At 41.8% G+C, this 23,652-nt stretch overlaps 1 protein-coding gene and 1 long non-coding RNA gene across 11 annotated transcripts in view; one reads left to right on the forward strand and one right to left on the reverse strand.

Annotated features, from left to right (window-relative positions):
* LOC122172475 (uncharacterized) overlaps positions 1-23,652 on the forward strand; it is a 112,186-nt gene that overhangs the window by 53,952 nt on the left and 34,582 nt on the right. For 2 of the 3 annotated variants that reach the window (XR_010597991.1, XR_010597992.1), the window contains one exon: positions 14,180-14,277. This is a non-coding gene — a long non-coding RNA (uncharacterized LOC122172475). Of the gene's footprint in view, positions 1-14,179; positions 17,192-23,652 lie in introns of those variants that run through there. The other variant, XR_010597990.1, reaches the window with a different exon arrangement.
* The window catches only part of ANKRD12 (ankyrin repeat domain 12), a 109,668-nt gene that overhangs the window by 45,178 nt on the left and 40,838 nt on the right, over positions 1-23,652 (reverse strand). For 5 of the 8 annotated variants that reach the window (XM_042843282.2, XM_005282646.5, XM_065582053.1 and 2 more), the window contains 3 exons: positions 19,884-20,031; positions 14,488-14,556; positions 4,722-4,868 (listed from right to left, as the gene is read on the reverse strand). In XM_042843282.2, the coding sequence (XP_042699216.2) occupies positions 4,722-4,868; positions 14,488-14,556; positions 19,884-20,031 (364 nt within the window). The remainder of the gene's footprint in view (positions 1-4,721; positions 4,869-14,487; positions 14,557-19,883; positions 20,032-23,652) is intronic. The other 3 variants (XM_065582054.1, XM_005282648.5, XM_024102151.3) reach the window with 2 other exon arrangements.

Consider the following 23,652-nt stretch of genomic DNA (forward strand, 5'->3'; position numbering starts at 1 on the left):
AAATTGTTGTAATAAGCCATAAATCCAGCATCTCTGTTCAGTCCATGATTTTTAGTGTCAAGCAGAGTAGGCAGATTTCCACTGGAAAGCTGCCCGATTTCTTGCCAGCTGTAGGCCTTGCATGAACAACGTAAGAAGTAGTAAGGAAGGGAAGTAAGGAAACAGAGGTTAATACTGTACAAAGCATAAACTTATAAGTGGCCTTGTAAATAACACTGGTCTACAATTTTTGAGACGTCGTCTGCTTCAGAGATAAAATGTGCTATTTATTATGTATTTTGATGTGTTGAATTCAAATATGACAATTAAAACAACTGATTGGCTACTGTTTCTAAGATATTTACGTTTTTACATTTTATGTCTATGTATATTGTGTAGATAGTAGAGTTTTAATAATAAATTGTAAACCTAGGTCTTTTCATGTGTTTATGGTTGCTTTACATGATAATATTTCACCTGTCCTGTTTATGTAAAACTTTAAAAATCAGCAAAAGGGTTATATAAATAAAATGTATTATGAAACAAAAGGCAAAAAACTATTATGTACATAGTTTAGTCCTATTCAGTGTCTACTAGGCGCTTCTTGGCTTGTCTCTTGTATTCATTAAATGGAGCATCTCTTGTCACTGTCCAGCAATAGTCTGCAAGCATTGATGGGCTCCATTTGCCCCGATAGCGTTTCTCCATTGTTGCAATGTCCTGGTGAAATCGCTCGCCGTGCTCGTTGCTCACTGCGCCGCAGTTCGGTGGAAAAAAAATCTAGATGAGCGTGCAAAAAATGTATCTTTAGTGACATGTTGCAACCAAGGCTTTTGTATGCCTTGAGGAGGTTTTCCACCAACAACCTGTAGTTGTCTGCCTTGTTGTTTCCGAGAAAATTTATTGCCACTAACTGGAAGGCTTTCCATGCCGTCTTTTCCTTGCCACGCAGTGCATGGTCAAATGCATCATCTCGAAGAAGTTCACAAATCTGAGGACCAACAAAGACACCTTCCTTTATCTTAGATTCACTTAACCTTGGAAATTTTCCAGGGAGGTACTTGAAAGCTGCTTGTGTTTTGTCAATGGCCTTGACAAAGTTCTTCATCAGACCCAGCTTGATGTGTAAGGGTGGTAACAAAATCTTCCTTGATTCAACAAGTGGTGGATGCTGAACACTTTTCCTCCCAGGCTCCAATGACTGTCGGAGTGACCAATCTTTCTTGATGTAGTGGGAATCTCTTGCACGACTATCCCACTTGCAGAGAAAACAGCAGTACTTTGTGTATCCAATCTGCAGACGAAGCAAGAGAGCAACAACCTTCAAATCGCCACAAAGCTGCCACTGATGTTGGTCATAGTTTATGCACCTCAAAAGTTGTTTCATGTTGTCATAGGTTTCCTTCATATGGACTGCATGACCAACTGGAATTGATGGCAAAACATTGCCATTATGCAGTAAAACAGCTTTAAGACTCGTCTTTGATGAATCAATGAACAGTTTCCACTCATCTGGATCGTGAACGATGTTGAGGGCTGCCATCACACCATCGATGTTGTTGCAGGCTACAAGATCACCTTCCATGAAGAAGAATGGGACAAGATCCTTTTGACAGTCACGGAACATGGAAACCCTAACATCACCTGCCAGGAGATTCCACTGCTGTAGTCTGGAGCCCAACAGCTCTGCCTTACTCTTGGGTAGTTCCAAATCCCTGACAAGGTCATTCAGTTCACCTTGTGTTATGAGGTGTGGTTCAGAGGAGGAGGATGGGAGAAAATGTGGGTCCTGTGACACTGATGGTTCAGGACCAGAAGTTTCATCCTCTTCCTCATCTGACTCAGGTGAGAATGATTCTGGTGCATCAGGAACCGGCAGTCCTTCTCCATGGGGTACTGGGCGTATAGCTGATGGAATGTTTGGATAATGCACAGTCCACTTTTTCTTCTTTGACACACCTTTCCCAACTGGAGGCACCATGCAGAAGTAACAATTGCTGGTATGATCTGTTGGCTCTCTCCAAATCATTGGCACTGCAAAAGGCATAGATTTCCTTTTCCTGTTCAACCACTGGCGAAGATTTGTTGCACAAGTGTTGCAGCATATGTGTGGGGCCCACCTCTTGTCCTGATCTCCAATTTTGCAGCCAAAATAAAGGTGATATGCTTTCTTAACCATAGTGGTTATACTGCGCTTTTGTGATGCAAAAGTCACTTCACCACAAACATCGCAGAAGTTATCTGCACTGTTCACACCAGTACGAGGCATCTCTGCTCACTTTGGCTAAACAGAAACGTGTCCCTTTGCAAAATCAAACACTGACAAATAAGAGAGCACGACACTGTATGATTTCTAGAGCTGATATAGGGCAATTTGTTCAGCAGAGTGATGTAAGCTTCGTTATGATTGCATCATCCATGACTTCTAGGAATAACAAGATGCAATTCATATCATGTATGACGCAATACCAGCTTCAGATTGCATCATTCATTGTTTTGCCTAAAAAGCAAGTACTGTCCAAACCCCAGTCATAGATTTATTCATCGATCCAGTCAAAGATGTATTTTAGTCATTTTTGGTTTAAATTGAGATCCCTTCCCTTTATAACTCACTTATCCTCCGCCATTCCCAAGTCAAGGGGCGTATATACTGACCCAATAGCATATCTTGAAAACTAGAGCCAATCAACAATTTTAAGCATCATTTTCGTTCTCAGTGACCCAGAATTAGTAAAGTTTGACTACATTTATTTCACAAGCATTTTGGCTGTCGAGCAGTGTATGTAGTTAAATAAATTGCAAGAAGAGTAATGTGTGATAAGCTTGCAGCTTTGCTTTGCTTACTATCATACTCTGCAGCTTGTGAACCGTTCATGATGTGTACATAGACTGGTTACAATAATTAGTAGCCCAATCAAAGTGTGTGATACAATGTATTAACCAACTTATTACCTGTAAGTGTGTATGTAAGCTGAATCATGATTATGTCAATTGGATATGTGGTATAACCTGTTCCCATCCCCTATACTTGAGCCAGATCAATTCAAGTGTAGTTTGATTGTATGCCAATAAAGAAACCTGTGACGAGTCCAGAGTTGAACTAATTTCTTGAATTCCAGAGAACTGGATAAAGTGTACTCTGAGCATGGGATGAAGTATTCTGGATAAGCTGAGTGGAAAAGGCACCAGCTTCCCCACCCAACTCTTTGGCAGCTTGGCTCCTGGGGAGCCCAGGCTTCCAGGTTCCTGGGTATTCAGGAGTCTGTCTGCTGGGCAGCTGAGAGCCTAGAAGTCTGGAAGCCTTGACTCCCAAGCTCTGAGGCTCCTCAGCAACTCACTAGGTAGGCTGCTGATAGGGAGCTGGGAAGCCCTAGAATCACCTGCTCCCAAGCTCATGGCTTCTCAACAGCCCAGACTCTCAGGGCCTGTGGCTCCCAGGTAGCCAGCCAGCCTGCCCTTGGGCTCACGACCCTGGTGCTTCTGGAGTCCACAGCTTCAGGGAAGCCAGCTAGAAAGTCTGCTCCTGAACCAGATTCTCCAGGATCCCCTTGCATGGAGAATTTTGAAATTTTTTATTTCTTTTCCAAATCAGAATGAAACCAAATTTTGAAATATTAAAATCCTACACAAAATGGAAATATCTTTCTCTTCACAGCTCTGGTTATAACCACAACAGAACAACTTGGTTTATCACAGGGCTTGGCAATCTTTCAGAAGTGGTGTGCCGAGTCTTCATTTATTCACTCTAATTTAAGGTTTTGTGTGCCAGTAATATATTTTAACATTTTTAGAAGGTCTCTTTCTACAAGTCTATAATATATACATACATACATACATACATACATACATACATACATACATACAACAATAGTTTAGTTAAAGTAAATAAGGTTTTTAAAATGTTTAAGCAGCTTCATTTAAAATTAAATTAAAATGCAGAGCCCCCCAGACCAGTGGCCAGGACCCGGGCAGTGTGAGTGCCACTGAAAATCAGCTCGCGTGCTGCCTTCGGCACACATGCTATAGGTTGCCTACCCCTCGTTTATCAACTACCACCAAATTCTGAAAGTTAATTTAGTCATTTACCTTCCGATTACCTTTGTTTAAGTATTAACTTCATAAACACTTACGTTAAAATGGAAGTTAAATTGTTACGTTAACAAAAATATATTACAGCTCCTATGATGATTGATTTTTATAGTTTATTCCTGTAAACAGCATTAGACACTAAGGAGCTGATCCAGCCCCCGGGTGAAAATCGTGACTCTATTTAAGTCAATAGGAATTCTGTCACTGATTTCAAGGGGGCCATAATTTCACCTCATATGAAGACTCCCATGGACTTCAGTGAGAGTTGAATTGCACACTAAACTAGTAAGAATATATTAAGTGCAACCCCTCCACCCCAAAAAAAACCCCAATGAAAATGTAACATGACAGCTGAGAGATGAAATACTCAAAAATGGGAAATTCATTATTACAGTCACCACAGCAATCCTAAAACAACCCCTTGTATATTATAACTAAAGATAGTCAGGAATTTTTCATCAAATTATTTGACAGAAAATGCAGTTTTCTACAAAGATTAAATTTTCCATGAGAAGAATTTTGCTTTGCAAATTCAGAAGAGTGCTTGATTAAATCAAAGACTGCTTTAAAAAACAAGAAAAAATGTAACAGGTGGAGGGGGGTTTAATAGGGAGGAGAGAGAGAAACAGTAACTCAGTGGTAGTTGGTATCACCTGGACTGTTGTCTCTAGCTGTCATCTGCATAAGAAGGGCCATCTGTTTGCGCTCCGAAAGCGGATAACCAAAAAGTATGCTAACTGGTGTCGACTTCTTACTTCCAGTTTCCTTTTTCATTTTCTTCTTCTCTGGGCCTTCTTTCTCTGGAAATATTAGCACACTAATAAGATTCTGAAAAAATAGCCAACTATAGTACAGAATCTCACACAGACAGAAATAGCCATTTTCAATTATTTATGTGAGCTGGAGGTTGGAGAAAAAAAATACACTACTATGTCATGCTGCCCCACTTAGTACATTTGTGTTACTTTTTCTTCGGTCAGGAGGGTATGCACCACTAGTTTTGACATAGTTTTCAGCTGACTGGAACAATATGCTCAAGAATAAAGCACTTAAAGATTTTAGAAGTATATCATACAAATAAAACTATAAAGTCAATAACTTGTTTTCAGACTGATGTGTAGTCACAACTTTGATTTTTCATAGAATCAAGAAAGAGGTGGAAAATGCCTTAAAGTCCTCTAGTGTACCCCAATCCCACTGCAAGAGGGTCCCCAACTATATCTTCTAGTGCTTTGTAGAATCCAGTTTGAAAACATCAGAAACAATGGGGAATTCATTACCCTCAGGAGACTATCCTACTATTTAACAAAACTCATTATTAGGAAATTTTTCCTGATATTCTGCCTAAATACTGCTGTCCTGAAATTCATCTCATTACTCCTAATTTTACCTCCCTTTGTCTCACCTTAAGTAATTCCTTCCCCTCCTTACTCTTCCAATATGTGCAGCTACTATGCGTTTCCCCTTGGTCAACATTTAGCAGAATTATTTAATATTTAGGATCAAAGATTTTGAATTTGGAGCCTAAAGTTAGGCACCTAAATAAATGGCCTGACTTCTAAAGGTGCTGTGCACCTAAAAATTTCCACTCATTTCAATGTGAGCTGCATATGCTCTGAGTATCAGACCACTTTTTAAAGTTGCTAAACATGAATGTAGAACATAATATTATTTGTGCCAATTTGAAAACTTTGGTCTGTGTCTTTTTGTCTTTCCTCTTCAAATTCCATCGTTTGCCCACTTTCTTCTGACTGAACACAATATTATAGGTGTGGCTTCACTGGAGCTTTATACAGATGGGAATAACGTGTGATGTGTTACCTCTGACCATGCAGTCCTAAACTGCACTACTGTTTTTTCTACCTTTCTAGGTGATTTTTATTTTTTCTATCCTCAGTGATGTTTATAAACGCATGTATTGTAGTGTTGTGTAAATGTAGATAATGTACTGTTCATCTCTCAGTGTAATAAGATGGTAAAATTATCATCTTTTTTACTTGTAAACTTTATTTGGAATTCTAAGGTAGCCCTCAAGTGTTTAACAGCAGCTTTGGTAGTTTGGCCTTGTTTTATTTTTAACTTTTACTTTACCTTTTTTTAAAGATTGTATTTGCCATTGTTAGAAGGCAGGGTCTGTAGGTTGCTCTGAGGATGTCACGCAGCAGAACAAAACGAACTCAACACACTTCTGCTAAACAAATTCTCCCCTCTGTCTCGCCTCCTTAAAGGCCCAGTACAAGCAATGGATTAAATACAGAAAGCAATCCTCTAACAATACTAGCAGGAAGTATAATATTTCATGATGACACTGTCTGCCTTACCAGTTCCTCTCTCTGAGCCTGCCTGCTCAGACCTCCTCCTCATACCATTAAGCTCAGGACCATACTCTGCCATGTACAGTAACTGGTAACCCCTTTGCCTTCTTAATTAGATCAGTAGGGGCAGGAAGATGGAATGAATTCAGGCAGTTGGGGAGACAATGTCTGCTTAGCTGCTTGCTTTCCCCTGTTCAGCTGGCTGACATTCTAATCCAAGGATCGGCAACCTACCACACGGGCGAAAGGCGGCATGTGAGCCGATTTTTACTGGCACGCTGCTGCCAGCCGGGGTTCCAGCCACCGGCCCCGCTCAGACCGCTGCCTGCCTGGGTGAACGGAATCCTAGGCCGGCAGCGGGCTGAGCGGGGCCGACAGCCAGGACCCTGGCTGGCAGGAGCCGGCAGCTGGAACTCCAGACCATCAGCTGGCTGAGCTGCTCAGCCTGCCGGCCTAGGTGAACGGAACCCTGGCCAGCAGCAGCTGAGCGGGGCCGGGACCCCAGCTGGCAGGAGCCAGCGGACAGAACTCCAGACCGGCGGCAGGCTGAGTATTGGAAATGCATTTACATTACCCTTACTACCATAGCTCTGTCCCTGTAGTGACACTAACCTCCCATCTTCCCTTCCCTTCATGACCAGATTCTGAAAACCTGATTCACATTATTAAGGGTTTGCAGGCACAGAACCCATGTATTATAAGCAAAGTGGATAAAAATCTATGATTAAAATAATAGCTTTTAAAATTTAAATTAAATATATTTTTCTGTTAGAAAACAAATCTATTTAAAGTTAAATTAAAAATTATGACAATACATTAAGGCCAAACCTAACTATAATCTATTAACGTCATTTAAAATTGAATTTAAAAATATCCAAGTAGTAAGTGTTTACTGCTGAAGTTTTAAAGAAAGAAAAACCACTGAACTAGAAGAAGTCACTGGCTAAGCACGTGGAACCATAGTTTGTTGAAGTGTTAAATTGGCGTTTGACAGCAGTAGCCTCTTCTGCAAGTGCAGAGAGAATATTTTCTCCATTTCAATTTATTCAACTTGTTCTGTTCAATGATTAGCTCATTGAGGGTTGAGAAAAAGGATAGAGAGACAAGATGGGTGAGGTAATATCTTTTATTGGACCAACTTCTGTTGGTCAGAGAGAGAGAGAGAGAGACAGACACCAACAAAAGATTACTTCACTAACCTGGTCTATTTATAGATATAGTGTATCCTCTGGTATAGCAAAAGAGGGTTACCTACCTTTCGTAATTGTTGTTCTTAGAGAGGTGTTGCTCATGTCCATTCCAATAGGTGTGCGCGTGTGCCGCATGCATGATCGTCAGAAGTTTTTTATCCTAGCAGTACCCGTCAGGTTGGCTGTGGAGCCCCCTGGAGTGGCACCTTTATGGCGGTGTGTATAGGTTCCTGCCAACCCGCCGCCTGCTCAGTTTCTTCTTGCCGAAATACTCCAACAGAGGGGAGGCGAGTAGGATTTGGAATGGACATGAGTAACACATCTCGAAGAACAAGTTATGAAAGGTAGGTAACAGTCTTTTCTTCTTTGAGTGATTGCTCATGTCCATTCCAATAGGGGACTCCTAAGCAGTTTCAACGGAGAAGAGGTCTGAGTTCACCGAGTTGCTGATTGCTTAGTGTGACGTGAAGGTGTGGATGGAAGACCACACTGCTGCCTTGCATATGTCCTGAATGGGGACTTGTGTGAGGAACGCAGCGGAAAAGGCCTGTGCTCTTGTGGAGTGCGCCGTCAATGCCGGGGCTGGGATCTTAGCCAGGTCATAGCACGTTCTGATGCAGGACCTGATCCATGACGAGATGGGAAGCCCTTTCATCCTCTCAGCGATTGCAATAAAAAGCTGTGGTGACTTACGAAACGGCTTTGTGCATTCAATGTAGAAGGCTAGGGCACGCTTGACATCCAGGGAATGGAGTGCTCGCTCTTTGTTGCTGGCATGAGGTTTAGGAAAGTATACCAGTAGAAATAGGTCCTTGTTAATGTGAAATTGTGATACTACCTTGGTTAGGAACGTTGGATGAGGGCATAGCTGTACCTTGTATTTGTAAAGGACTGTGTAGGGGGGCTCGGAAGTCAGCGCTCTGAACTCGGAGACCCTTCTGGATGAGGTTATGGCCACCAGAAAAGCCACCTTCTGGGAAAGGTAAGATAAGGGGTAGGTCGCCAGGGGCTCAAAAGGGGACCCATGAGTCCGGAAAGGACTAGGTTAAGATCCCACTGAGGAATGGGCTGCCTCACCTGGGGGTAAAGCCTATCCAAGCCCTTAAGAAACCAGCCCACCATGTGATTGCTAAAGACTGACCTGCCCAGCACACCCTGGTAGAAGGTGGAGATGGCCACCAGGTGCACCTTAATAGATGAGATCGTCAACCCCTGTTGCTTCAGGTACAAGAGGTAGTCTAGCACAAGGGGAATAGAGGCTTGCTGCGAGGAGGTACCTTTCTGTAGTCGCCAAATGGAGAAACACTTCCACTTCGCCAGGTACTTTGTGCAAGTGGAGGGCTTCCTGCTCCCCAACAGAATTTCCCTAACAGAGTCGGAGCACTGCAGTTCAAGCTGGTTCAGCCATGGAGTTTCCACGCCCTGAGGTGGAGGGACTCCAGGTTGGCGTGTTGTAGTTGGCTGTGATCCTGTGTGATGAGGTCCGGGAGCATCACTACTGGCCTGTCCACAAATAGGTTCAGCAGCATGGTGAACCAGTGCTGTTGGAGCCACGCTGGTGCTATGAGGATCACTGAGGCCCTGTCCTGCCGGATCTTGAGGAGGACCTTGTGTATGAGGGGGAAGGGCAGGAACACACAGCAGGTGACTTGTCCATGGTAGGTGAAAGATGTCTACTATGGAGCCGTGGCTGTGGTTCTAAAAGGAACAGAATAGCTGATACTTTCTGTTGCGCCGTGTCACAAACTGGTCCACATCGGGATAGCCCCGCCTCTGGAAGATCAAAAGGGCAATGTCTGCTCTGAGTGCCCACTTGTGAGTGTTGAACGAGCGACTGAGGTGGTCCGCTAGTTTGTTCTCTGCTCCCGGCACATATGGATGCAGTGTGCGACACAGAAGTCCTACAGTCGGAGAGCTTCCAGGCACAGGGGAGAGGAATAAGCACCACCCTGTTTTTTTATATAGAACATCGCTGTGGTGTTGTCCATCAGTACTGAGACACAATTCCCCTGAAGATGGGCCTGGAACGTCTGGCAAGCCAGGTGAATCACTCTAAGCTCCCTGACATTGATATGCAGTGATAGTTCTAGTTGTGACCATACGCCTTGAGTTCTGATACTGCCCAGGTGCACTCTCCTGCCTGTCTCCAATGTGTCCATGACCAGCGACAATGAGGGCTGAGGTTTGGCGAAGGGTACTCCCACACAGATCATTTAAGGTTGTAGCCACCAGCTAAGGGACTTGAGAATCTTGGGTAACCAGGGTCCAGAGAGTCCCATCTGGGTCTGTATACCCTCGCCAACCAAGCCTGGAGGGAGCGAAGGCGCAACCTGGCATGCTGCACTATATACTTGCAGGCTGCCATATGCCCCAGAAGCTTCATGCAGTTTCTGGCCGTGGTAGTTGGGAACCAGTGGAGGCTGTCGATGTTGCCCTTGATGCTTTGGAACCGGGACTTGGGTAGGGAGGCGCTGGCCTGAGTGGAGTCCAGGAGAGCCCCGATGAACTCTATTTTCTGGGTTGGGACCAGTGTAGACTTGGGCACATTCAGAATGAGCCCCAACCTGCTGTAGTGCCAGGGCTACATGCTCTAGCACTTGCACTCGGGAATTGCCCTTGATGAACCAGTCATCCAGGTACAGGAAGACCTGTACCCGGTGTTTGCAGGCAGGCTGCCATGACTGCCAGGCACTTTGTGAACACATGGGGGGCCGTTGAAAGTCCGAATGGTAGTATGGTGAACTGTCAGTTCAGGCCACTGATTACGAATCTCAGGAATCTCCTGTGTTCTGGAATAATTGATATATGAAAGTATGCGTCCTTCAAGTCGAGGGTGGCAAACCAGTCCCCCGGATCCAAAGGAGGAATGATGGTGGCCAGAGAAACCATACAAAACTTCAAAACATTCATAAGAAAGCTGAGGTTTTGCAGATCCAGGATAGGCCTGAGCCCACCCTTGGCCTTTGGGATGGGGAAATATCAGGAGTAGAACCCCCTGCCCCTGAACTCCTATGGAACCTCCTCTACTACCCCCAGCGCAAGGAGCAATTGCACCTCCTGTAGCAGGAGTTGCTCATGAGAGGAATCCCTGAAGAGGAACGGGAAGGTGGGTGGGAGGGCACAGAACTGGATAGAATATCCCACCCCTATCGTGCTCAGGACGCAGTGATCTGAAGTAATCTGGGCCCAGGCACAGCAGAAGTGGGACAGACAATTCACAAAGGAAGGGCAAGGATCCGGGATTTGGGCTGGTGCTCCATACCTGGGTGCACCTTCAAATGTTAGATTTAGAGCTGCGGGGGCTGCTTGGAGGAGCCCTGACTATGGCCGGAGGAAGACTGCAGGGGATACCTCCTGTTGTTTCTTCCCCTCCTTCGATTATAGTCCTGCCTGGGGGGAACTGGATAAAATCGTGAGGGGGGCTGGAGCTTGAAGGGCTTTCTCTGGGGTGCTGGTGTGTGAATTCCCAGAGACTTGAGGGTTGCTCACGAGTCCTTGAGACTGCAGTCTCGAGTCTGTCTTGTCAGCAAACAGCCCCTCAGTCAAATGGGAGGTCCTGTATGGTATTCTGGATCTCCACCGGGAGTCCCGAGACCTGTAGCCATGACCTACGCCTTATTGTGATGCCCGTAGCCATGGTTCACACTGCTGAGTCAGTGGAGTCCAGAGCAGCCTGGAGGAAGATTCTAGCCACCACCCCTGCCCTCTTCCAGGACTGCAGCGAATTCCTGTCGGGTGTCTCTGACCTTGCACTTAATGTGGGAGACTCAAGGTCTGAACCCCGTGGTGGGTCCTTGGGAGCCCTGGACTGATCGGGGCAATGGACGTTGCAGAAGGAGGGGCACAGGCAACAGAGACCGCCGACGCTGCCCTCGAACCATGCCCTTGGCCCTGGTGGTAGCCCCAAGGTGTCCAAAAGTCATTGTACCGTTCCCTGCCACTGGGGAGGCCACTACAGCATCGGTACTGAGTGTTCCTCCACCCTACAGTGCCGAGACCGTTGCCAGGATCTTGACTGGTACCGGCTGCGTTGGGACATGTATGACTCCGCCTCTGACTCCAATGAACAGTCCGAGCCCGGGAGGGAGGGCCGGATCCCGATGGTGCCGGGGAGCAGTCCCGTGGCAATGGGAAACGGCGCTGCATCATGGTGGACCTGCCCTAGTGCCGGATAGGAGATACCCCCATTGGTCCCGCAGACCGTGTCGGAATTGGTGCAGCAGCCGGGGCTTGCACCGCCTGCACCTAAGGCAGTGCACAGGAATAGGAGACCGAGGACTGTGCCGTCATGGCAATTAAATCCTGCACAGCCTCAAAAGTGTCTGGTGTGGAGAGGAGGTCCAGGTCCTCCTCCAACACTTCCTGGACTGGAGAGTCCACCAACATTGGATTCGACGGTCCTCCCCTCGAGGCCGGAGTCGACGGTGCCAGGACTGATAGACCAGCCTTCTGGTGTCCCACCCGTGAGAAGCACCACACTGGAGTCCTGCCTGCTCTTCTTGGCGGGGGAGTGGCCCCGTTCCGCCGTCTTCTTATGCGGCACCGGGGATTATGATCGGTGCTGCACTGATGAGCCGGCCTTCCGCACAGGGGAACGGTGCTGCTGCTCCTTATGCGAGTCCTTCCTCGGTGCTGAGGTGTCCTGCACTGAGGCTGGTGCGCTGAATACCAAGGCTGCTGGTGCCCACTCTTGAGCCGGTTGGGGCTGGAAAGCAGACTCCATCAAGAGTCTCTCTCCCTCTTAGTTCTGGGCTTGAAGCCTCTGCAGATGGTGCACTTGTCTTGCAAATGATCCTCTCCCAGGCACTTTAGACAAGCGGCGTGCAGATCCTCTCTGGGCATAGGCTTACCACACCTATCGCACAGCTTGAACCCCTGGGGCGGCGGCAACTTAAAAGTACTAACGAACTAACTAACTGACTAACTAAGGTAGTGAAGGATAACTATATAAAGGGAAAACCACTAGGAAGCACTTGCTAAAGCAAGAGATCAGTTGTTCCAACGACTGTCACTGGTGGTAAGAAGGAACTGAGCAGGAGGCGGGTCGGCAGGGACCTATATACACCTCCATAAAGGTGCCACTCCAGGGGGCTCTGCAGCCAACCCGATGGGTACTGCTAGGGTAAAAACTTCCAATGATTGTGCATGCAGCGTGTGCACACACACACCTATTGGAATGGACCCGAAGAAGAAAAAGTAGTACTAAATTTAGCGTAAAGGCTATATTTAGTTGCATATCAATGTGTTTTAATGGTTACCTGCCAATGAGAATCAACTTTCCTTAGGAAAGTAACTAAAAAGTACAAATGCAAAACAAGATTAAAACTTATTATTTAAATCTATGTTTCCTACTTGCTGATTTAAATAAATCACCAATTTTAATAATGATTTAAATCAACCTACCCTGATCATAAAATGCGTTATTTTAAAAACAAGGATTTTTTTTCTAACGGATATAAGAAGTTTGCAGACTATGGCTGCGGACATCTTAAATTTTGAAAAGCCTTTGTACTAGTACAATGTAATTCTTCCATCCTCCCCTCATCCTCTTTTTTCATGAAAGCTTTTAAGAAATCTGCAGTCTGTGGAAGCAATAATCTTAATGCTGGAGGAGACATTATTAGTACAGACTGTAGTAACATATATAGGAGGTAAATTGCAAATGCACTAAAAGAGCAAACTCTTCATGTAAGCAAATAAAAAGTCAAGCTGGGTAAAGGAGTTGTTGGCATATATTGATACACTAAGTGCAAAATTTTCAAGTGACTTAAGTATTTAGAAGCCTAAGTTCCATTAAGGACTCCACCATATTCCATACTCCTCTAGTCCTCTGCAATAGTCCCTTCTCTGCTGCCCTTCTTTGACCCCTGCAATCTCTTTTCTGTTTGCATCCACTTCCTCCTTTAGCCCTAAGAAATCTCCTTTCTGCTCCTATCCTCTCCCTTCCCACCTCCCTTCTTTTCTGTCATATATCTGCTGTAAAAAACTCCTCCTCTGCCTGACTCAGACTCCTCTTTGCTCACCACTCTAAGCTCCCCCTTCTGCTGCTGCCTCCCTGCAAACCTTGATGTTCCTACAGTTTCTCCAGACTTAATGCTCTCTGAGGAAAAGAGAAGCAAACAATAGATACATACTTTTGTTTTACATTTCAAAAACAATGTTAATCGAAACTGTTTTAAGCATGAAAAATTATAGAACTGTGCACATGTGAATTTATAGTTTTTTATTCTGGTTTCAACTATGGAGAAGTGTGATCCGCTCCATGGAATATTTACTGTGTACTCTTCATCCGCTAATTTAGTAATTCTATAAAAAAAAAAGTGCTTTAGTTTGTCTGGCATGATTTGTGTTTATAAATTCATACTACTTATTGCCCATGGTTCTTTTCTACAAAAAAAGTTTTATATATTTAACTTTTATGTCAGAATTACACCTCAATGTTGTTTTAACAATGTTCAATGTGGCAAAATAATGTGCCAAAACCAATACTGATATAGTTAGACACATTTTAAAGATCTGTCTTGCATGTTTGCAGTGCAGTATACTGTACATTTTCTGTCACCTTCTATTTTACCTATGTTTATTATCACTTTATATTTTGAACAGTGTATTCAGCAAATGATGGTAATACATTCCTGCCCTAACTGCTTAGCATTGAAGAATGGTGTTAAACAGTTGCACTTATGGATACTTGGTGATGAAAGGTAACGTATAAATTAAATTATGTTCATTTAGGTTATTTCCATTATTTCCAGTCATTCCTTTGTCATTCAGGAAACATTTCTTTATCCATCTTTCTGTTAGAATTCACAAAGTGTTTTAAAATAAACTCTAAATAGTCAATCAACACTGAAATTAACAATGTTAACAAAAAGTCACTGGACTACAGCAGGTACACCTGATAATACATTTACCTGAATATGTCCTGTAAGAAGGTATTAATCTCTCCCCCCAGTTTTCATGTGTATGTCCTGGATCTGAATCTACAGAATGAGAAGACACAGGAGACAAGGGGTGGAGGGAAGTATGGCATACAAAAGAGAAACTCTGACATACCATTTAAAAAGATCTCTAGATATTTAGTCAAAGACTATAGGACTAGTTTTTCCACAGCTTTTAATTGATAATCACATAAATCCACAGAAAATTCCCGATTAATGATCAGGATCCTTGAATCATGCAACCAATTATAGCAACATATACGATATGTAAAAAATCACTCACTGCTCCAAGATCTCTTCATAGACCACACTGTACAATATACTACAATAGGCAGGCAAGGCTTAGTAAAGTGCGTTATGGAAACCTTGAGTTAAAATATTCTTGCTTTTCTGGGTCTCAGAACCCTATTGTCTTCACAATTTGTGTATTTAATTTGTTTTGTTTTATAAAGGTATTATTTTAACTGAAATAATTTTCTTATTAAAAGCGACAGTGTACGTTTAAATATGAAATTTTAAAAAAATTCCTAGCCTATTCACTCAGAATATCCTAGACTGTTAAAAGTTAAGTCTTAAAAATCTAACTTCTCTTTCACTATTTTGTTGTTTACTTTTTACATTTCTCCGCCTGGACAATACAACCAGAAAAGTCAGTTTTCCTTCTATTTATAGTGAATTCCTGGTCAATTTCACTTTCAGATTCTCTGTACTAGTACAATACTACAATGATAGGGTTAGAAACTATACGTAAGGGAATTTCCATTTTTTTTAAACATCTTTCTTCTGCTAGAGACTGTTTTGTAAAAGGTTTAAAAAACAACCTCAAATTTTTGGGCCAAATTTAGTTGGACAGAATCCCTTTAACATTTTCCTCTTTTGCTGTAGCTTTCTTAACATCTTTAAAAACAATTAAAAATGGTTAAGTTATATAAGGGCAATGTTCTTAGACGCTTTTCCGCACTTCTTACTGTAGGGGTTCAAATGATCAGGCCGCACGAAATTCACACTGAAGCGCTAAAGGAACTAGAAGTAGAAACGTCAGAACCACTGGCAATTATTTTGGAGAATTTATGGAAGACAGATTATGTCCCAAGGCAAACAGTATTGTACTTATTTTTAAGGTTAGAAAAAAGGTGAATTCCTAGAACAAAACATCAACTTCTAAGCACTTTAGGAAAATAATATGCAACATGGGCTTTTCAAAAACAAATCATGCCAAACTAACCCAAATGCTTTCTTTGGTAGGGTAACAACGTTAGTGGATAAAGGAAATGCAGTATAATTAACATATTAGAGCTTTAGTAAGACATATCACATGGTCCCATGCAAAAATTTCCACAGGGTAAAATGAGAAATATGAGTACACATCTGGTTAAAAAACAAACAAACAAACCAGAAACAAGAGTAGTTAATAGATCTGTGTGAAGGCAAAGGTGTGGGTTAGTACTGAGAGGAAATTAATGTTTATAAATCACGTAGAAGTGATAACTATCTTTACTATTAATAATGTCAGAGGACAAAGTCAAGGAAGATGACCAAATTAAAAGGACAATACAAAACTGATAGACTCAAACTAATCTGGAGGTTAGGTTTAAACCAGTATAATCCTGATAAATTCTCTGAAGTCATAAAATGATTTTAAAGATAAACATATGATTTAATGTAGGAAGGAGAAGTCAAATGAATAAATATAAAATGGTGGGAAATAAGGATGAAGGAAATAATGATTAGGAAGTAGACCACAGAGAAATGTGTGTGGGTTCTAGTGGATGTTAAACTAGAAGGCTTGAGATAGACACTTATTTGACATTTATAAAACAAAAACAAAAAACACCAAAAAACAAATTAAGAGTTAATAGCATTTTTAAGAAAGCTAAATGCCCCAATCCTCAAAATTAAGCATTTGTATAAGTATTTAAAGCATGCAAGTAGTCCCACTGACTTCAAAGGAACTACTCGAGGGTGTAAATTGAAGCATGTACATAAATGTTTGCAGGAACAGGGCCTTAGGTTCTATTAATAAGATCTGCACCCAGAAAACAAGCTATAATTGATACTGGTTAAACCTCAACTGAAAGTATTATTATTTTGGGTATCACAGTTTTCAAAAGAGGGAAACTGGAGAAGAAACAAGAAGGGGAAAACAAGGAAATTATTGTTACAAAAAAATAATAAAAGGTTTGGAAAATAACACTTGTGATAAGAGGTTAAGAGAACCAAACATATTTAAGTTTTGCCCAGAGACTAATTATTCACAAAAAGACAAGAAGAAAGAACCGCAATCAACCATGTAAAGAACTTATAAACAAAAACCTATACCTCATTACTCAAGGTAGGTGGGGAAAGGAAGATTTTCCTACCTTCAATAGAGTTTCTACTACTTAGACAACTAAACTATCTTTCTGCCTTCAAACAGAAGCGTTCATACCAAAAACAATTTTGTCTTACTGTTCATCCTCAGACTACCAGAAGAGAGGAAAAATTGGAGTAGAGGTGCAAGGCCGGATGGGGGAAGTGGATGTCTGAGTGGGGATGGAGGGACACACATGGACAGGGGGTGCAAGGACACATGGAGATGCAGGGACACATGGGGACAGGGGCAAATGTGCCTGCCTGAATGGAAAAGGCTAGGGGTCAGCCAGGGTCTCCATGGGGGAAGCTCCCCAACAATCCCTCGCTGCCCACCCAAAAAACCTGTTCCATACTTTTCCCACCCATACCCAACAACCCTCCAAGTTCACACCCAGGCTCCTTCCCAGCAATTACTTCCCTCTCCCTCAGCTCCTGTGTTACCCCTGACTCCCCCAAGCCTTTGCACTGCTTCTGAGGGATGCGGGAAATACGGTTCTGTATTGTAGTTTAAATGAATTATTACTCAGAGTTCTGTATTAATATGCCTAGTAAGGAATCTATTTGTCAAAAAACATTTCCTGTATCATTTTTGTTGTCTGCACTGTTACAGACATACTTGCTGACAGGTAATTTGAAATAAATAACCAAAAATAATTGACACTGGTGTAATTAATTGTGTTATTTTGACAAATAAAATACGCAGAATTTTGCAGAATTTGAAAATATCGTGTGCAGAATTTTTCATTTTTTTGTTGCAGAATTTTAAATTTTATGGTGCAGAATATAGTTTAGCCTTTGAAGCGGCATTTTAAGGGGTATTTATTTTAAAAAGCAGTTCATCAGTTGCAGAACCCTTTTTTAGGCCTGGTCTACACTTAAAAGTGTAGATGCAGGTAGGTCGAGAGAAGAATGAATCCCACTTCTCTCCAAACTTATTCTCTCTTGCTATTTTTCCTCCCACCTCCAACCCCCTTTAAGTAAAGTCAACCAGAACTGCTGGCACTCTCTCCTAAATACAGTGAGCAAGCACAGATAATGGCAGAGGCAGCACAGTTAGTCTAATGGATTAGTCATGGGAGTTTGGAGTTAGGAGATGTGGGTTCGAGTCCTAGCAATATCAATGACTCTGGGTGATTTCAGGCAAGTCACTTCACCTCTATGTTTCAACTTTCTCATCTATAAAATGTGGATAACAACAGTAACCTACCTACTGGTGCCATAATGCATACAGAGATCTGCAACCCGACTGACAGCAGCTAGCCAGGTGGTGAGTGGTGATCACTGCTACAGAATGGCTAATTGTGAACATCCTATTATTATATTACATTGCCCTACCCGCTTGTTTGTCTCCTCCATCTGTTATGTCTTGTCTTTTAGACTGTAAACTCTTTCAGGCTGGGAGTGTCATTTATTGTAAGTCTGTATGGTACCTAGCATAATGGAACCCAAGTTGGTTGTGATGATTGTTATTGTACGTGCTACTACAATATACATGTTAAACAGTTAATAGTAATACGTCACAAGACGATGATTACTTAGTTCATATCTGTAAGTAGTTCTGAACATGCAAAATACTATATAAAAATGCTAAATATTAATAATAAATGCTTCTAAAATCAGACATTAAACTATTACTAGTGTCTAGCACTAAAAGCGCTACCTGAGATAGCAGATGCTAATAGCGCATTTAAAATCTAATACTAGGAACACGACTTTTTCAGAAACGAGAGGGAGCATTATTAATTAGCATAATATGCAACAAATCCAAAGTACTACTAAAAGTTGAGGTCTAATGCCAATACCTCATCTTGAATGCAACATAAATAGCTCTACTAGCCATTCAAATTGGTATAACATGTGATAGTCTCTCTAGCGGGGCAAAAAAAATTATGTTTCATAGTGGGCCTACATTTCAGGGGGCAAATCAACTGCATGACTGAGCTCTGGATAAACAATAAATGACTAGTGGTGGATATACTCTTATCTTGCACTGAGTTCTAAACTTGTTAACGGAGGAAGTTTACAGAGATAGTTAAACTTATTATGGGTAGAAGAATATATAATTACGGGCACTTAAGAAGAAAATGTAATAATAATCCTACTGAGGAAATGCTATATTTGGAGACTGCCTTGCAACGACCTCTGAGAGCATGATGTTTTCTTGCTACTATCAGAATTCTCATTGGACTAGTGTCATGTTCAGTGAAGTTAAAATACTGTGGGTTGGTGCAGGTGGGGGCGGAGGTTCCTAATATTCCCCCTCTTGATTCTAATACAGCTATGTTAAGAAAGACCATGGAATCTCAAAGAAATTGATTCTAGTTGGATATGTTTGAATGTGTCATACAGTTGCATCCTATATAGATCACAGAAGATTATACTGTAGGAAAAGATTCTTTCCAGGGTTGGTTTGAGACCAGTTTGTTCCATGAGCTTAGCCGTCCTAGTCCTTTCCACATAGGAGGACAGAATGTGAGCCTATAGAAGGCAGAGGATCTGTATTTCAATTATCAGAGGGGTAGCCGTGTTAGTCTGGATTTGTAAAAAGCAACAAAGAGTCCTGTGGCACCTTATAGACTAACAGAAGTATTGGAGCATAAGCTTTCGTGGGTGAATACCCACCTCGTTAGACGCATCATACAATACGCACTGTATTTCAATTGTGGCACTTAAACCTCTGTCTTTTCATATTCATCAATATGTTTCTTTGAGCAAATGGGCATTTAGAGATGACAATGAAGGAGGCAGATTTATGACTAAAATAGAAGCAGAAGGATGAGTTTGTGGAATTGTTGGAAAAAGTATCTGAGAAGAATTGTGCCAGCATACAAGTTCTTGGCAAGTGCCTGATGGGATGAAAGCCTATCAGATGGGACTGAGATCTGAATCAGAAACAAGCAAGCACATCTATACTAGTTAGTATCCTTTGCATTTAACTCACTATCATAACATAAAATAATTATAATCAGGATGTATTTCAGCAACAAATGATTAGCTAAGGAAATAAAGTGTTCTACCTGTATCTGAATTTCGATCTTCATTTCTGGATGGACTAATAGTAAAAGGAAGTTTACGTTTCATGGAAGACTTTTCTTTCATCTCCTTCCCCACATCATTCCTATCCACTTTTGGAGTTTTGCTGTACGATGCAATCTTGTCCTTGCTCTGATAGAAACAAAAAGTATACTAAGCAATGTTTGTATAGAGAATAGTGTACTTACTAAAACAGTGCATACTTATTAAAAATAATGACTTACATATTTAACTGTTAAAGCAAAGTGCCATTACTGAAAAATAGAAAAAAAAATGTATGTTCTTGCTAGAAGCACATTTAGAAAAAAAGGTGAGGGTTGGAGGGAATAAAAAGTAGAATTTTACCTCTAAATGTTGTTTCTGTTTCTTAAATATCTGAATCCAGGAATGATGGGCTCCTTGACTGATCAGTACAGGAACAGTACCAAAGGAATGCTAAAATAATGGCACCCTTTGGTCCCAACTCACTTCTTGCCTTCCCATGCCATAAGAATCATATTAAGAAGATATAATCTATCTGATATTGAACAAATGTAACCCAGAACTGAATACAGTAATGAAATATAAAATATATTCAAAACTACCTTCCCACCTCAGAGAGGGGACGGGGGGAAAGCAAGAGAGGAAAAATAGTGAAATCTATTTATTTGGAAAGATTTTATTAAAATCTCACAAGTAACATTGAGAAAGGTTTTGGCAAATCTAGAAAAATTTTCTTAGATTGGTATTATATGCAAACGCAACATTTACAAGTAAAATTATACTTTCTGCGCTCTTCAGATGCACAAATTTGAAACTTTTGGGATCATTTTGGACATACCTTTATACAAGGAAGAGAAAAATAATAATAAAAAAAAAGACGGCAAGGTAGTAGGGGCAATACAATTTAACATCTGCTGTAATGGCCAATAGTCAAAAGCGTGTAAAGGACAGTCTTTGGAAAAAAGGTCAAAGTCAACAAAGCCTACTTGACAGATTTTCTCTGTCAAAGCCCCCCCCCCTTTTTTTTTGCTGTTCATAGCACAATGTACTTAAGCACAGAGAAGACATGGAGTCCTCTTTGCATTATAGTCTTTAGAAATATAGCATCTGAGTAGGCCACAGAAATTTAGGTATTTTAGTCCCCATCCTGAGACACTCTCAAAGGATGATTAGGTCAAACTACCAGATGACTGACTAATTCTGTCACAGTAATACATCAAAGTACAGTAGACATCCAATGAATAACAAAGCATTCTTCTGGCACTTTTGGAGGAGAGGAGATCTGTACAAGATTTATTTCCTGCATAGATGAAACTAGAAGAAAACACTTGAAAGAAAACAAGGTAAAATTCTCAAGACCACCTTCGGTTTATTCAGAATCAAACTAGGAATGAAAGTGGGGTTCAAAGAGACCATCTGACCAAACTGGTTGAAACTACAGCCAAAATGAAGATAATTATTTCTAGCCATCAAAGTTAAAAACCTCAGATTCAAAAGAAAAAACACAATCTGCACAGGACTAGATTTAAATTACAAGGGATACACCTGATCATGAGTCTAATTAGGGAGACTTCTTGAAGGAAAAGTTATGATACCCCACTGAAAAATCTACCTTTCCTATTTGAGTCCATTGAGATTGGAAACGTCAACTCAAAAGGATACAGGTAGTTTTTCCTAAGCCACCACAAAAGAAATCTAAGACCAATCACAAGCTCTCCTAAGGTCTGGGACAGATCTTAAATGTCCCTGCTGTAACTGTTAGCTATATCAGCAGCCTTCAACATTGCTGATTGTGAAGTGCTGATAATCTTAGAAATCTAGCAAGGGTAGACATGGATTATGTTAAGAGGAGTCCATTCCTACCATTTAGATATGACACAGAGGGTTGAGGTAGGCAATTGTTCTCTCTCACCAAGAGCTCTTGCCTGTGTCCCATACAACTCAATCCAGCCATCCCTCCTATAGGTTTAACATCTAGTTAAACATATGTGGGGGAGATAAGAAGACACTAAGGATATAATGATAAGGATATAATGATAGCAATATACCCATGACACTTAGCTCTAAGTCTCCTCATTAAGTGTGGACAGTATATGACCCTGTTGTCTCAACATCTGAAAGTTAGGTATCTGAATGAGAAACAGTTGGCACAAACTCTATCTGGGTAACATTGATGAAATACTCGTAGGCAGAGGTAAACAAGTTGAGAAGTAGGCATGAAGATGGCATAAACAGTGCACCTGCAGGGCAGATATTTCACACATATGTAGATTAGAGACTGGAATTTTGATTTTATAAGAAGCACAGCACCTGCAAAAAGGCTTTTTGTCACAGTCCACAATGCCAACAAATGGAAAACAATGACACTGAAGTTGAAATGCTGACAATACCATCTAAAGAGCTCAAAGTGCCACAGTCCCGGGAACCACAAAAAATACCACGTAACTAGCGAACACTAAAATTATTAGCACCCTGTGCGGATACAAAATTTATATCTGCGGCTATAAATCAGTATCCACGGAGCTGAAGAGCTCTACCGGGAACTGCAGCAGAAAAAGCAACTGCCCGGTGGGCAGCCATTCCCAGGACTGAGAGCCCCAAGATGGCAGCTCCTTCGGGATGGTTGTACCATCCCCAGCCCTGCCTACTGCACTAGCATGATCAGGAACATCTGCTGGTGAGCCTGGTGCCCGGCCCAGTGGGTGGGGTGGGGAGGCAGCACAGCCATGCCGGAGGAGCTGCTGTCGTGGGTGCTGGCTCCTGGGAGAGGCAGCCCACTGGGCTGCTGCTTTCACTGCTGCAGTTCCCAGGATGGCAGTGTGTAAAATGTATGCAACAATATATATTCCAAACCAAAAAAATCCATGTTAATGCAATTTTTAAATTAGTTTATTATTTTTACAGCTCTATAAATGTGCCTAGTGCATTAGAGATAAAAAAGCCCTATGTCCTGAAAAAATAAAGAAAGGTGAAAGACATAATAAAGCATAACTCAGCTCCTTAATACATTCTCATAGGGGAGCAATCTTTATACGATTACTTACTAATTCTCACAATACTGTTTCTATAACCTTAGCTAAGTTTGCACTATTACAAATGTATGCAAAATGACATAACTTTTCATTCTTGTATACTACACTTACACTAAACTGTAAAACCAAAGCCAGTTCTACTGACCCTAATTTATTATGGAAGCCAACTGAGTTCCTCAGCCTACCAGGAATTCAGATGTGGCAATGATTATATACCATGGAGACAGCATTATCACTGAGTTCCACAATTTCAGAGTCTTGACTAGCTCTAGAATTGGTATTTTCTCACCACTCTCTTGTATTTCTGTTCATAGCATTCTCAATTAATAGTAGCAGTAATTAAATTCACAAGACTGGTCAGTTTCACAGCTGCTATTCAGAACCCTGTAGGTTGCAGTGAAACTGACAACAACTAGAATTTCACTCTACTGCTGTTTGGGAAAACTATAAAAAAGAGTAGCATTGATGGCAATGACTAGCTCTCCATGAGGGAAGGACTGTGACTGAGCAGATATCCTCCACTAAGAAATTATACTAGATATAAACAGACGACAACATAAGAATCGGGCCTTTCTGATTACACTAACAGAGAATGGGTTTGTAACCTAAGGGTCTAGTTAGACTTCCTGCTACTAGACGAGCAGGTAGCAGTAATGGTCATGCCACTTTTCCCCCCTATCCTCACACACCAAAAGGGTAAGACCACTTATTTCAGATGCAGACCATACAACTGTCATCC

The sequence above is a fragment of the Chrysemys picta genome, chromosome 2 (genome assembly GCF_011386835.1).
Source record: "Chrysemys picta bellii isolate R12L10 chromosome 2, ASM1138683v2, whole genome shotgun sequence".
Lineage (NCBI taxonomy): Eukaryota > Metazoa > Chordata > Testudines > Emydidae > Chrysemys > Chrysemys picta.